We start from the raw sequence: 12,884 nt of genomic DNA, 5'->3' as shown, positions 1-12,884 counted from the left end.
TGTCTATCGTCAAGATGCACTTACCCCTGATTGTATCCAGAGAATTCATCCAAAAAATTGTAGGCCTCTATATCAACAACAACTCTCTCAAGCATGTGCTCCGTGTACGGTAATGGGTAATTGTCTCTCTTGGTAGCAAGGTTGACTTTCTTGTAGTTGATGCACACTTTGATCTTTCTGTTTTTCTACAGTACAATCATCACTATGGGTGAGACCCAGTCCGTGTGCTCAATCTTCTAAATGAATCCTGCTCTCAACAGTTTATCGATTTCTTCCTTGACAACGTGAGCATGCTTGGGATTCATAGGGTACAATTGTTGCTTGACCAGACGTCATGGGTATATTATGAGTCACAACACTCGGATCTACCCCTTTTAGCTCATCAAAGGACCAAGCAAAAACGTCTAGATACTCTTGTAAGAGAGCAATGAGAATGGCTTCCTCCTCCTCGGCGGCTATAAAGACAGGTCGAGGCGTCTCCCCTTCCTCAGCTAGATTAACCTCCTTGACTTTGGTTGGGCCTTCTATTGGTTCACTTGCTTGCCCTTGTCGTTTGGCTCCTAGCAAGATCACTATCCTATCGCCTTTCTTAAACTTCGTGAATTGTTTTAGCAGGTCTTATAGATTTTTTAGCTCCTTAGCTTGCAGTTTCTTAGGCTGTTTCTTTCTTTATTCCTTCAACCTTCAACGCCTTAGGTGGACTGGTAAGTCTCCTTTGGTGTGTCTAGTCTTAGGCAGTTGAGGTATTTCAAGATCACTGTCTGAGCTTACTTTTGACTTGGAATCAAACTCTTCGTCTTTGCTAGAAGAGGGAGTCTCTCCTGGTGATCATAACTCAGATGGTAACTCTATCGACGACACTTGGTTGGGCTAGGCCTGCTTACTCATAATCAATTGCTCCTATATGCTCCAACCATGTGCGATCACAATCCATGCACATGACTCCTCTCTCGATTCTAAAAGTGTTCTTCTTTGAGGTTTGGAGTCTGCCCATATTTGCTCAATTACATGTCCCTTAGTGTCATATTCTATCGTATCGATCTCTCCTTTGCTCTCGTCACATTGAAGGAGTAGTAGTCCTTGTATTCGTCGTTAGAACTATCCTCATCCAACTGCTCGTCATCTCCTAAGTCTTGATATGGCATTTCTTGTTCATCTGTGACTAAGGCCCAATTATACATTAAGTTCAAGTCGTGCACCTTAGTCCACCGCCACTTGGGTTCGTTTATGAGATTGTTGAGATGTTTCAAGTTAGCAATAGAGTTACCAGCTAACTTGCTCGTTAGGTACTCCAAGACCTTGCGGAGTTCTAGCCTGTTGCTAGGGACATGGAACATGACAGGTTTGGATCGGCTGCAAGAGCTTCTGGCCATCATGCAGAGTGGCACTGCAGGATCCTTATTGGGCATTCTCACTTTCTTTGCAGCTTGCTTGTATTCCAACTGCTCGTCATCTCCTAAGTCTTGATATGGCATTTCTTGTTCATCGGTGACTAAAGCCCAATTATACATTAAGTTCAGGTTGTGTACCTTAGTCCACCACCACTTGGGTTCATTTATGAGATCGTTGAGATGTTTCAAGTTAGCAATAGAGTTACCAGCTAACTTGCTCGTTAGGTACTCCAAGACCTTGCGGAGTTCTAGCCTGTTGCTAGGGACATGGAACATGAGAGGTTTGGATCGACTGCAAGAGCTTCTGGCCATCATGCAGAGTGGCACTGTAGGATCCTTATTAGGCATTCTCACTTTCTTTGCAGCTTGCTTGTATTCCTCTTTCTCATTTGAGAATGGTAGATCCATTGTAGCAAGTACATGCATCCAATCTCGCTTTGGCCTCACAAGCATGCTCGAACTACTCTACGAAAGTGCGTGATCCCTTTTGTTGTTTTCTCACCCATGTATCCAAGTGAGTAGAAGGTCTTATGGCTAGGGTCTTAGCGTATACCTTATAGGCCATGAGACATGTGATGTGCTCTAATTCAATAGGTTCTATTTCTAGTCCTTTTGTGAATTGATATCACTACGACCTCATATTAATCAAGTGAGATAAAGCCATAGAGACATCGGATTTCTTCATATAGCTAGAAGGGGTTTAATTAGGGAATCTTTGAACATATGAAAAATTTGACTTGGTAGCCTTGTTAAGCCTTAGAGACTTCCTTTTGGGTACAACGTTTATTGTGTCTCTTATTTTATGTATGTGAAGTTTGCATCAAGGATCCTAACCAAATCTTGGGGGACTACCTTCTTCCTACAGTTCACATTAGGACCTTTGGCATTTGTTTTCTCTAGGGTTGGTTTTTGCAAGCTTGTCGAAGATGTCAAGATAGAAATTATGGGCAATTTTAAGGTTCTCCTCAATAAGTTTTTGGCAAACTTCCATTGTAATTCTCTTATTGTGAATTGCAATAGCATAATGAGCTTCTGCGCGAGCGAGGGAGAGATTGGATAAGTCTTTGTGAGGGAGGCAGCCCCTTGCCGCTATCTGCACTTACTTGGGTATACAATGGCCACTCGAGAAGAAGCTTATGATGTTGAACACTAAGGAAAACGAAGTCAAAAAAAGCGCCGTTTGCCACATGAGAAAATGTCAAATCCTTGTCTAAGCCTTGGTTGCGATGACCTACTGTGTGTAGGGATATAGAAAAGGCCTACCTCAACACTGAAAGAGGTCTTTGGTTTGAAGCGCCCCTCTCTCCTCTCTCTCTCTCTCTCTCCCCCCCCCAACTCTCCCTCCCTCCAAACTTTTGTCATTCCCGCTTCCAGAGAGACACGCACTCTTCCCCCCATCCCCCATCCCCCTTCCAACCTCTCTCTCTCTCTCTCTCTCTCTCTATCTGGCCTGCCTGCCTGCCTGCCTCTGCCTTACTCATACAAGCAGCTCCTTGCTTGGAATCTTGAACGACCTCCCTCTCGCCTTCCTGCGTTTCGCCTTACCATCCACCCCCGCATGTCCATCACAGCTTGTATCAGAAGCCTCGCTGTCTCTCTCGGCAGGCCTTTTGTCCTCTCAAGCTTGTAATCGCACCTTGCGTCAGAAACTTGTTACTGCGCTCTCTCTCTCTTTCTATATCTGAGCAGGCCTTTTGTTCTCTCAATCGCGCACAGGCGGAACATTTGTGTTGGCAGGCTTCCCCCCTTTTCTGCCCTCTTCCTGCTCCGTTTCTAAGAAGGCCTAAGGCAGGAGTAGCCAGTATCCCTGGTGCAGCTTTGCACAGACGAGCAGCATGGATGCCCACGGCAATCACAGCCTGTGGGAAGACTCGTCGCATGCGTCCCGCAGTGAGTTCTCCGATCGTGCCTGGGGAGGTTCCTGGGGGAGCGCTCTGTCCTGTGGCACTACCTCTGCCATTGCAGACTCATCAGATAACGGCTGGGGGGACGTGTTCACCATAGATGTACTAGAAGACCCAAACGAAGAGGATGAGGACGACATGCAGCCATGCAATGGTGGCTCTGCCGGAAAGGTGGTCCTCATCATGTCGAATTCAGTCCGTAAGGACCAGTTTTCTGTAGCTTTTGTTCCCGTTTTATGCATCATTTCAATTGAAGCAGCACCACCACAACTGCAGTGTGCAGGTCTTTTAAATTTGGGAAATACATGCTTCCTCAATTCTGTCCTCCAGTGCCTAACCTATACAGTTCCATTTGCCAACTCCGTGAAGCGCAGCCAGCATAAGTCTACATGTGATTTCCTTTCTCTTACCTGTTTCTTATAGTTAATTCCGTAAACCTTTTGATAACAACATGCATGCTTGGCCATTAATGTGTAGCTCATCTTATAGGCCCATTGATTTTTGTAGGTCATGTCGAAGGGTTCTGTGCAATGTGTGCCTTGGAAGATCATATCAAAGATGTTTTTTCTTCTTCTGGTAGCACTGTTTCACCTTCCTATCTGGCCAGTAATTTGAGCTGTATCCTTGAACTGATAACTATAATGCCTTAAGCCATAATTCCGCTCATATTCTGTATTACGCTCCTTGACAATTGTCCTTTAGACATTTCAAACTCCTTTGTTTTAGGGGAGCAACAGGATGCACATGAGTATTTCTTCTTTCTCATGGAAGTGTTGCAGAAATGTTGCATGCCTGCTAGTTCTATGGCTAACACAAGCCCAAAGAGCTTTGTGTCAGACATATTTATTGGTCGACTAAGGAGCCAGGCAAGAATCCCCATTCACTTCCCTCCCAAATACAAAGTTGGTTCTCTGCAATTTTTTCCTCATGCTAATTTGAAAATTCTCAGGTGCAATGCAAAGCCTGCTCTCAGAGCTCTGATTCATTCGAAGATTTTTTGGGCCTCAGCTTAGAGGTCGAGTCTTGCAACACTGTTCTTGAGGCACTGCATAATTTTACAGCAGTGGAGGCTTTGGAAGAAGAAAACAAGGTCTCATGTTCGCACTGTAAAAATACATCTAGCAGAACAAAACAGTTGACTTTTGAAAAGGCTCCACAAGTTCTTGCAGTCCATCTCAAGCGTTTCAAAGCATCTTCAATCTTGTTGAGTAAAATCGAGAGGAAAATTGACTATGAGTCCTCACTTGACCTGAGACCTTTTATGAGCAAGGGAGGAAATACCAAAGACATTCAGGTATCTGCCCTCTTGATCTTTTGGTTTTCTACTTCCCAGGGACATGCATCCTGTTTTACTAACTATTGCCTATTGCAGGAGTGTAAGCTGAAGTATAATTTGTATGCTGTACTTGTGCATTCCGGATGGTCGACAACATCTGGCCATTATTTTTGCTTTGTCAGGACATCTCCAGCCACATGGCATTGCATGAATGATTCTGTGGTACTCTCTCACGCATTGCTTTGGTTTCAGTTTTCCACTTTTGTAGAATGCAACATGTTTAAAGTTAGACATGACACATATAATCTGAAATGTCACTTTCAGTGGATAGAATGATCACTCGTCTTGACAATAATGATCATTTTAATCAGGTCAGAGATGCCTGCGTGAGTTATTGTGATTATGTGACCGCAGTAAGTTATCTAGTTTTCAGCTGATGCATTATTCAGAAACATTAGAGACAGGAGAATTAAGGATGCATAGAGAAAGATCAAAAGATCGGTGTGTTTAAAACAGAAATATGGTATTAAAGTTGTGATCAAAGTCATTGGTATATTCATGGAAGATTGGGATATTCTGATAACAATTGTTTTTTGGCGCAATTCTATTGAAATGGTGTAGAAAATAGATTTGGTGGTAATGCACGTAAATCTCTCTCTCTTTCTCTCTCTCTCGCGACCTTTTACGAAAAAAAAAGAGACCTTTTACGAAAGAGAGAGAGAGAGAGAGAGAGAGAGAGAGAGAGAGAGAGAGAGAGAATCTGCTGTTGTCAGTCACGTTTAACAGCCCTTGAGTATGTCTTAATCCTCGACTTCAGTACTAGGACAAGTTTATTGTGGTTAGTGTCTGACAGGAACCAGCTCCTTTAGCTGCCATTTTGGCACTGGTGCTTCTGCTTCTTGCCAGTAGGCTGTAAACTCTGTGCTTCTATCCAGCTTGGGTTGCTTGTTTTATGGGCTGCATGCTTGCCATATTCTCTTTGACCTTTTCTGCTCTGCTTGATGACATCAAATGTGAACCTTCTATTAATCATTTAAAGCTAAGAAGCTTAACTGCAGTGCATTTAACGAAGTTTGGCTCTCATGCATGAAGGGTGAGGGAAAGGACTGCTTCAATTAACATATATGTTGAAATTTGTTTTGAAATTCGTTTCTCAGGTATCAAGGGCGAGTGAAAAGACTGTGCTTCGGCAGGAGGCATATGTCCTTTTCTATATACGTGAAGATATAGATAATACATGCAGACTTGAAATAGAGGATCCTGCAGATATTTCCTCCACAATTGTACAGTCCTGTAAGAAGCCTGTTTGTGAAGATCTTCAGACCAGGACAGACGTTGATGCCCACTCTATTTCGGCTTCTCCCTCTTCAACACCTGAGGTAGAAGTTGCATTTCCTGCTCAGGTACCGATATCAAAGCTCCTCCCAGCATCCAAGGAGACTACTCCTAATGACAGGCACACTGAAGTGGCTATACTGACCAAACCTGGTCAAAACACAATGGTAAGGCTCATTCTATCTTTCTGTATAATGGTAAGGCTCATTCTATTTTACAGGTATTGCTAATTCCTACAATGGGGATTTGATTTTTAAATCACTGAGTTTGCTGCTGTTGCAGCCTTCATCTCTTAAAGCTAGTACAATCTCAGAGCTGTTGAATGCCAAGCATGACAATGATAAGGTGTACCATTCAAGAAGAGCTCAACAAAGTTCTCCCGTATCCAAAATTGATACGAGCCAGCTGTCAGGATCTTCAAGTGGAGGAAAGTCTGAAGGCATTCCTAACTCATTCCAGAATGGCACACAGCAAAGCTTTATGCGGCTCTTAAACAATATGCCATCTGCTCGGCGGCATGCTCTTCTTGCCAGTGCTCAGGCAGCTGCAAAGCAGGCAAACTCACCCACAAATAAGGTGCTAGATGGAAAAAGAGCTATTGCTGTCAAGCAACAACCTGAAGACAAAATAGGATTGATTCAGAAATCTGGTGTGTCTGGCAAGAGGCAAGACAAAGACAAGTTGACAGATTTGGAAGGTCTTCTACTTGATTGCTCTTCTGTGTGCTTACATTGTAATATGATTTGCTATTCTTTTTAATAATGTATTCTTTTGTCAACATGCAGATAAGACATGGATGGGAGATTGCAGCACCTTTGGAACCCGGAAGTTGCAAAGAGTAGCAGGATCAAAACGGGTTATGGCTTCTTTTGTAGACTCTCATGCATAACATCAACTGGTAAAATAATTATGATAGGATCCATTGGATCTTTCTCTGTTTCAGTAAAACTCAGATTGATCTAAACATGTAAAATAATTATGATAGGTGCATTGGATCTTTCTCTGTTTTCACTTTCATACCTTTGTAATAGGCTCTAAATTCAGACTGATCTAAACATGCAGTTTGTTCAAGCCACATGTGTAATATCAACTGTAAACTAATTTTGATAGGATACATTGGATATTTCTCTGTTTCACTTTCATACATTGGTTATAGGCTCTAGTAAAACTTAGACTGATCTAAGCATGCAATCTGTTCACGCAACATGTAGAAATCAGGAAATTGGTCTAAGTGGAGAACTGTATAGTGAATGCTAATGTCAATTCAATTAGTTTCTGAATTCTAGCACCTCTAACTCCTTTGCTGTTTCCTAACTTGATCTGATATGTTTTTAGTGACTGTGTTCTGCAGTGCATATTCACTTTTCTGGAACATGCCCATGTGAACAAGGACCACCTGGCAGACTGAACGTAGGTCAGGAACAGACTGTAGGGGAAACGGTCTACAACATGATCTGGAATGTCTTGTGTATAGCACAACTGGCTAAATATTTTGTTTGAATATCACACCATAGAGCTTGATGAGGATGAAAAACCAAACAGGCGTGTGCCACTATTTTTGACCAAGAGGTTTTGGAGTGTAGAGTACATATACTGCTTGGTGTGGGCACAGGCAGAAGGCCCTATCTTATTGAGATCTAAGATCTCTGCAGAAAAGAGCATGTTTTTTAACTGATTGTGTGCCCATGACTACGCACAATTTGCTTCAGGCCTTGGATGATGGGATTTACCAGAATATTAGTCTGAGTTATGTATGCATCAGGTGCTTGTCTTAGCACCTCAATCTCTATGTATTCTATATAGTAAGATTAGTTATCTGATACCTTTTCCTCTATTTGCTATTCCTGCAATTATCTGGTGCCAATTTAGAAGTGTTACTATGATATAACTGGAGGTGATTTTGAGTTTAGATATTCGAAGTTTGGTGATATATTTCTGAAGTCGAGATTTGGTCTAATGTAGTGACGAGCATTATTGCAATGCCCATGATACCCTTAAATGGGAATGTAAACGTTTAGTGTTTACTTTTGAGTAATGGTTGACTATTGGGAATCAAAATGACTTGGATGGTTTGCTATATTTGCTAATGTATAATCTATAAGTTGGATGCTTTGTTATTATTAACTGATATGCAAGACTTTTAGATAGTGTGAAATTCAATTCAGATAGTTTGCTGCAGTTGACTTGGTCAGAATTGATGAATTTTGTGCACGGTGGATATCTTAATTCTAGATGCAAATTCTCTTATCTTAAGCTTCAAGATTATGCTGCAGTTATCTTAGTCAGAATTGATAAATTTTGTGCACGATGGATATTTTGATCCTCGATGCAAATTCTCTTATTTTAAGCTTCAAGGTTTCGGTGTTTGGACAAACAATTAATAAATTGCTTAAGGACTAAAGGTTGCAAAGCTACAGTTGGCCTGATATGCTTTGAAATCTAAACGTGCTGTCTTAAGATTCTTCTGATGACTCAAGTTGAGAGTGGTGACCAAGATTCTGTTAATGATAGTTCAGGTTTTTTAAAGCAGAGCTTAAAAAGTGAATAAACTGAGTAGTTTTCAGCTTTTTAATGCAAATGACAATTCATTTCATTTAGTTCTATGTGTTCAATTAACTTTTTGCAGTTTTTGGATCTGGCTTTTAATTGATTTTGCTGAAAACCACCAGAAACCATGTTGTCTTTACATAACTTCTGTATAAACATCTCCAATATGTTTGAATGGATGTAGCCACTAGTTACAAGTTCATGCAATCAGGTTACTACCATTATAATGCAATCAATGGTGGTCATGCATTTATAAAATTCATACCAATTTCTTTAATCTCATTAACTTGAAAGAACAAACACATTTCCAATTGTTACATGTTTTCATATGTTTAAACCACCTGGTCTGTTCTTGAAGAGATTTTTGAACTCCAGTATTTTAATTATCATTACATGTACTGAGCCAGTGTTTTCACGCTAATGCTTTTCCTTTGGTACAGAGTCCAAAATTTTCATTCTCATTCATCATTACTTTACTGTTCCTGGGCCAGTGTTTCCATGATTATATTTTCCTACAGTTAACAGCCCAAATGTGGCATAATGCAATTAAAACAGGTGTTTCTCAAATATCAGTCCTCAATTCTTAATGCTCTCACTTATCACACAAGTTCTATATGGTCATACTTATCACATGAGTGCCAAATGTACAAAGCCTTTGCTAAAATGCTTGCCTCCTTTTACATGAGCATTATGGAGGCAAAGAATGTACTTCGCCATTCTCCTAATATTGGTACTCATTTAAAGCTCATGATTACAGGACCAGAGATCAAAGACAACACATTAATTTGTTTTGCCAGGCAATGTTGAAGTCAGATAGCCAATAATATACATATTCAGCATGTCTCTTACATTAATCACTTGAGTTATTTGTTTCAAAGTAACCAAATAAGAGTTATGATGCAAAAAAAATAAATGCAGCCCACTTGTTCACTTGCTAAATGCATATAGGCCTGAAAGACACTAACATATTTCAGCTTTTTAACGAGCTATGGCTACTAAGAGCATGGATGCAGTATCACACTGCACACAAAATCAGGAACCTGCATGCATCTGCGAGGTACTATGCAAAATGTTATACCAACAATGTAAATAAGCAACAGTTTGCTCATTAAGATATCATCTACTATATTCGTGTGGTCAGGTGCCAAACATAATTGGTACCAAACAGATCTGCCTCCTGTTCTGACTTACAGTAGGGTTGATTTACAAGTAGTCAGCTGAATTTCCCTACCTTTGTTGGAATCTGCTTGTGCCAGAACTCCACCATATTCACTCTTCAAGCCTGTGAATAAGTGAAGGAGTTGATGGCTTGTGCCAAGACAAAGTAAATGCTCTCTCAAGAATGTCAACTATCAGCTGACAAGGAGATTTGCTCAATTGATTTGACTTCTGTTGACTTGAAGCTGATACCTATAAATTCATCTTCTGCTGATCAAGTAGGTAACCAGAGCATACAGCATAACAAGAATTTGAGTATTGTACTCTTGTTCCTGATTTGCTTTCTCCATATTTGAAGAGATTTGAGTATTGTACTTCTATTCATTCTGTGGCTGACTTACTTTCTCCACATCCAGAGTTCTTTGAGAAATTGTGAATTGATCTACAACATTAAGATAACTAGCCACTTGAGAAACACAGCTTTCGACAACTGATTCGCCAGGGAGTACCTCTTTTGGCAAAGAGGGAAGACACCTTGGTAAATATTCTTGTTTGCCTCCATAGTGCTTATGTAAAGTGAGGCATGCCCTGCAGAAAATAAACCTGCAACAGACAAAAAAGGTAAGCCAAACTTCAAACACGTCCTGGTAGAAGAAAGGATTGCTAGCAGGCAGTCTGCAATTTTCTGAGTATACATTTAGGTGCTAAACTCAAATTGAAAATGTGATTGTGCAAATTAAACCAGTAAGTAAAACTCAGTAACTTACATCCTTGAAGAATGAATCCAGAGACCAGAATTTGTTTACATTTTCTTTACAGAAACAACCAAAGCTTTACAAAATTGTGGGTTTTTACCCTGAGTAAAACTGTGTAACCACAAGGAAATAAAATTGGGAGCCGCTTTGTGGTAGTAGGACCATTAAGCCTGTGAAAGTGAAGAAGCCTATGGCAGTCCAATACAGTCGCAGCTTGCTGGTTGTTTTAGCTGCCTGCCATATCTGAAAAAATCCAGATGCTATATGTACTCCCCGGAATCCTCCTCCATCTCCATTCAGTATTTGCTATCTGACTATTGGCCAAACCACTCGAGCTCTAGGCTTTATGTGGGTCAAATCATCTAACCATGCTTCGTAATTTGAGAAACAAGCTCCGTGGAAGTACATACCACTTAACCAAATGAAAATAATGGCTACTTGACCAAAAGGAACCCTACGTATTATACAGAATATATCCTCCAAATCATTGGTGTAGCTATTGAAGTCATGGGCATCAGCATGTAATTCCAAATCCACATGGTTGTACTTGGGACCTTTAGCTAAGTACCTTGAAGGATGATCAAAGAGATCAGAATTTGTTCTTTTTTCTTGACACAAACAACTCTTTGAGAAGGCTCCATATGTCAAAACCAACTGCAAAAGGTTCTATAATATTTGTTACCCATATTTTTTGATTTCCATGTTAAAGAGCAATGCTCGTAGAACATTTCCTGATGTCTCTACTATAAGCTATAAACTTTCTCCTAGTGTTCCATTCTGTACAACAGCTTAATGCTTCAGGGAAGAACATTTTGAGGGACATGAGATTTATGCAAACGTTTCTATCATTTTCATACAAAGCCAAATTCATGTACCAACTATGTTAATTATTGTAGATGGTCAATGATGGTTTGCACCTTGGAGTCTTCTATATGGATCTTCTTGAATGATAATGCCAAAGCTTTGTTGACATCAATGCCAAGTCATGTACAGTTTCTATGTTAATTATTGTAGATGGTCAATGATGGTTTGCACCTTGGAGTCTTCTATATGGATCTTCTTGAATGATAATGCCAAAGCTTTGTTGACATCAATGCCAAGTCATGTACAGTTTCTATAATATTGGGACGCTAGCTTCAAGTGGTTGACTGGTTTGATCCACTTTATGACTTCTTGATCACTACCCTGCTGAAAGCTGTGCAAGAAAGATGTGATCTCGTTGGTCTAGGTTGTTCCTCTGCTCCTTGGTATACTGGGTTTATGGTTTAGGTTTCATTACTAGATTATGTAACTTGAATCAGTATACATATACTTGGATTTTGTTGTTCTTTTGAGTACCACCATAACAAGTGACATCTAGTCCATACACTCAATGTCCTAAATGAATCTGACCTTTATATATGGAATTTAGCAATGGCCTCTCTTTGTGAACCGTGATTACTTTTTTGTAATTCACATATACTTGGATTTTTTTGTTCTTCTTGAGTACCACTATAATGAGTGACATCCAGTCAATACACTCAATTTCGTAGATGAATTTGGCCTTTAGAAGTTTATTCAACTCTTTCTAATGTGATGAATGTATCTCAAATTCATGGGATATTGTCTTTACTTCAAGCTTGACATTGAGATTTTTTGGAATGGTTTGAGTCAATACATACAACGGAATACCCTTTAGGACAAACACATCGTGAAACTCTTAAATCAACCTAACAAGTTTCTGTTTGTCCTTCCAAAGATGGCTGAAACCTCTGTGGCTGCCTTTAGACAGGCGTAGACCTTTTTACCCAATGATTTGTATTGTCGGGCAATGGGCATACATCCTCGGGGTATGTGCACATCATCACCATGTTGCTGATATTCAGCATTTTTGTGCTACTGTAACCTATTTTCAGCATGTTCTTGCTGCCCATTATCTTTTGGCTGTAGCACAATGGGTTGTTGCTCATTTTCAGCATCAAAAGGGATAGAATCTTCAGCTAGGGGCTGTTGCATGGCTGGCTGTAGCATGTTTCAGCAACTTTGCCCCATTTAATACTGTGTCTCGACTGCGTACGATCTTCTTGCCCTCAGGAAGCTAAACTCTATAACGCATCTCTCCCTCATCTCCATATCCCATGAAGATGCCCTTAATGGATTCCATGTCTAGTTTGGTTCTCTGATCTATAGATACATGCATAAAAGCATCACAACCAAAAGCACACAAATGGTCATATGAAGTAGGTTTGCTAGACCAAACCTCTTTAGGAATGCCATTTTCCAATGCATGATTTGGAGAGCAATTGCATATATAAATTGCCTCTCCCTAAAACTACTGCGGGAGATTAGCTGTGGACATGTTTTCCATATATGCAATCATTACAAAATTCGAGACTAGAGCCTTTTATATCCGTTTGTGAATGAACTTCAGCCACAACCAAGAACTTGCCAGGTAATGCTTTACAATGCAAATAATACAAAGTCCCCCTTTTGTTGCCTTTAACAATCAGCATAGAGCCCTTGTGGACCTTCCAAGATC

At 40.4% G+C, this 12,884-nt stretch overlaps 2 protein-coding genes across 5 annotated transcripts in view; one reads left to right on the top strand and one right to left on the bottom strand.

Annotated features, from left to right (window-relative positions):
• The first annotated feature begins 2,771 nt into the window (after positions 1 to 2,771).
• Positions 2,772 to 7,736, top strand: LOC148026072 (uncharacterized). The gene is made up of 10 exons (XM_087693316.1): positions 2,772 to 3,466; positions 3,572 to 3,686; positions 3,803 to 3,913; positions 3,998 to 4,161; positions 4,245 to 4,589; positions 4,668 to 4,793; positions 5,729 to 6,073; positions 6,189 to 6,603; positions 6,692 to 6,804; positions 7,258 to 7,736. Exons 1-9 carry the CDS (start codon positions 3,227 to 3,229, stop codon positions 6,793 to 6,795), a joined length of 1,965 nt encoding a protein of 654 aa, XP_087549442.1. The 5' UTR covers positions 2,772 to 3,226; the 3' UTR covers positions 6,796 to 6,804; positions 7,258 to 7,736.
• A 1,514-nt stretch (positions 7,737 to 9,250) lies between these two features.
• The window catches only part of LOC148026071 (signal transducer, putative (DUF3550/UPF0682)), a 75,665-nt gene continuing 72,031 nt past the window's right edge, over positions 9,251 to 12,884 (bottom strand). For all 4 annotated transcript variants that reach the window (XM_087693311.1, XM_087693312.1, XM_087693313.1 and 1 more), the window contains exon 9: positions 9,251 to 10,214. In XM_087693311.1, the coding sequence (XP_087549437.1) occupies positions 9,989 to 10,214 (226 nt within the window). In that variant the 3' untranslated portion in view covers positions 9,251 to 9,988. The remainder of the gene's footprint in view (positions 10,215 to 12,884) is intronic.

The sequence above is a fragment of the Lygodium microphyllum genome, chromosome 14 (assembly GCF_053477565.2).
Source record: "Lygodium microphyllum isolate KBCC chromosome 14, Lygodium_microphyllum_v1.1.10, whole genome shotgun sequence".
Lineage (NCBI taxonomy): Eukaryota > Viridiplantae > Streptophyta > Polypodiopsida > Schizaeales > Lygodiaceae > Lygodium > Lygodium microphyllum.
The sequence above is the reverse complement of the archived record's forward strand: the minus strand, read 5'-3'. Positions and strand labels throughout refer to the sequence as shown.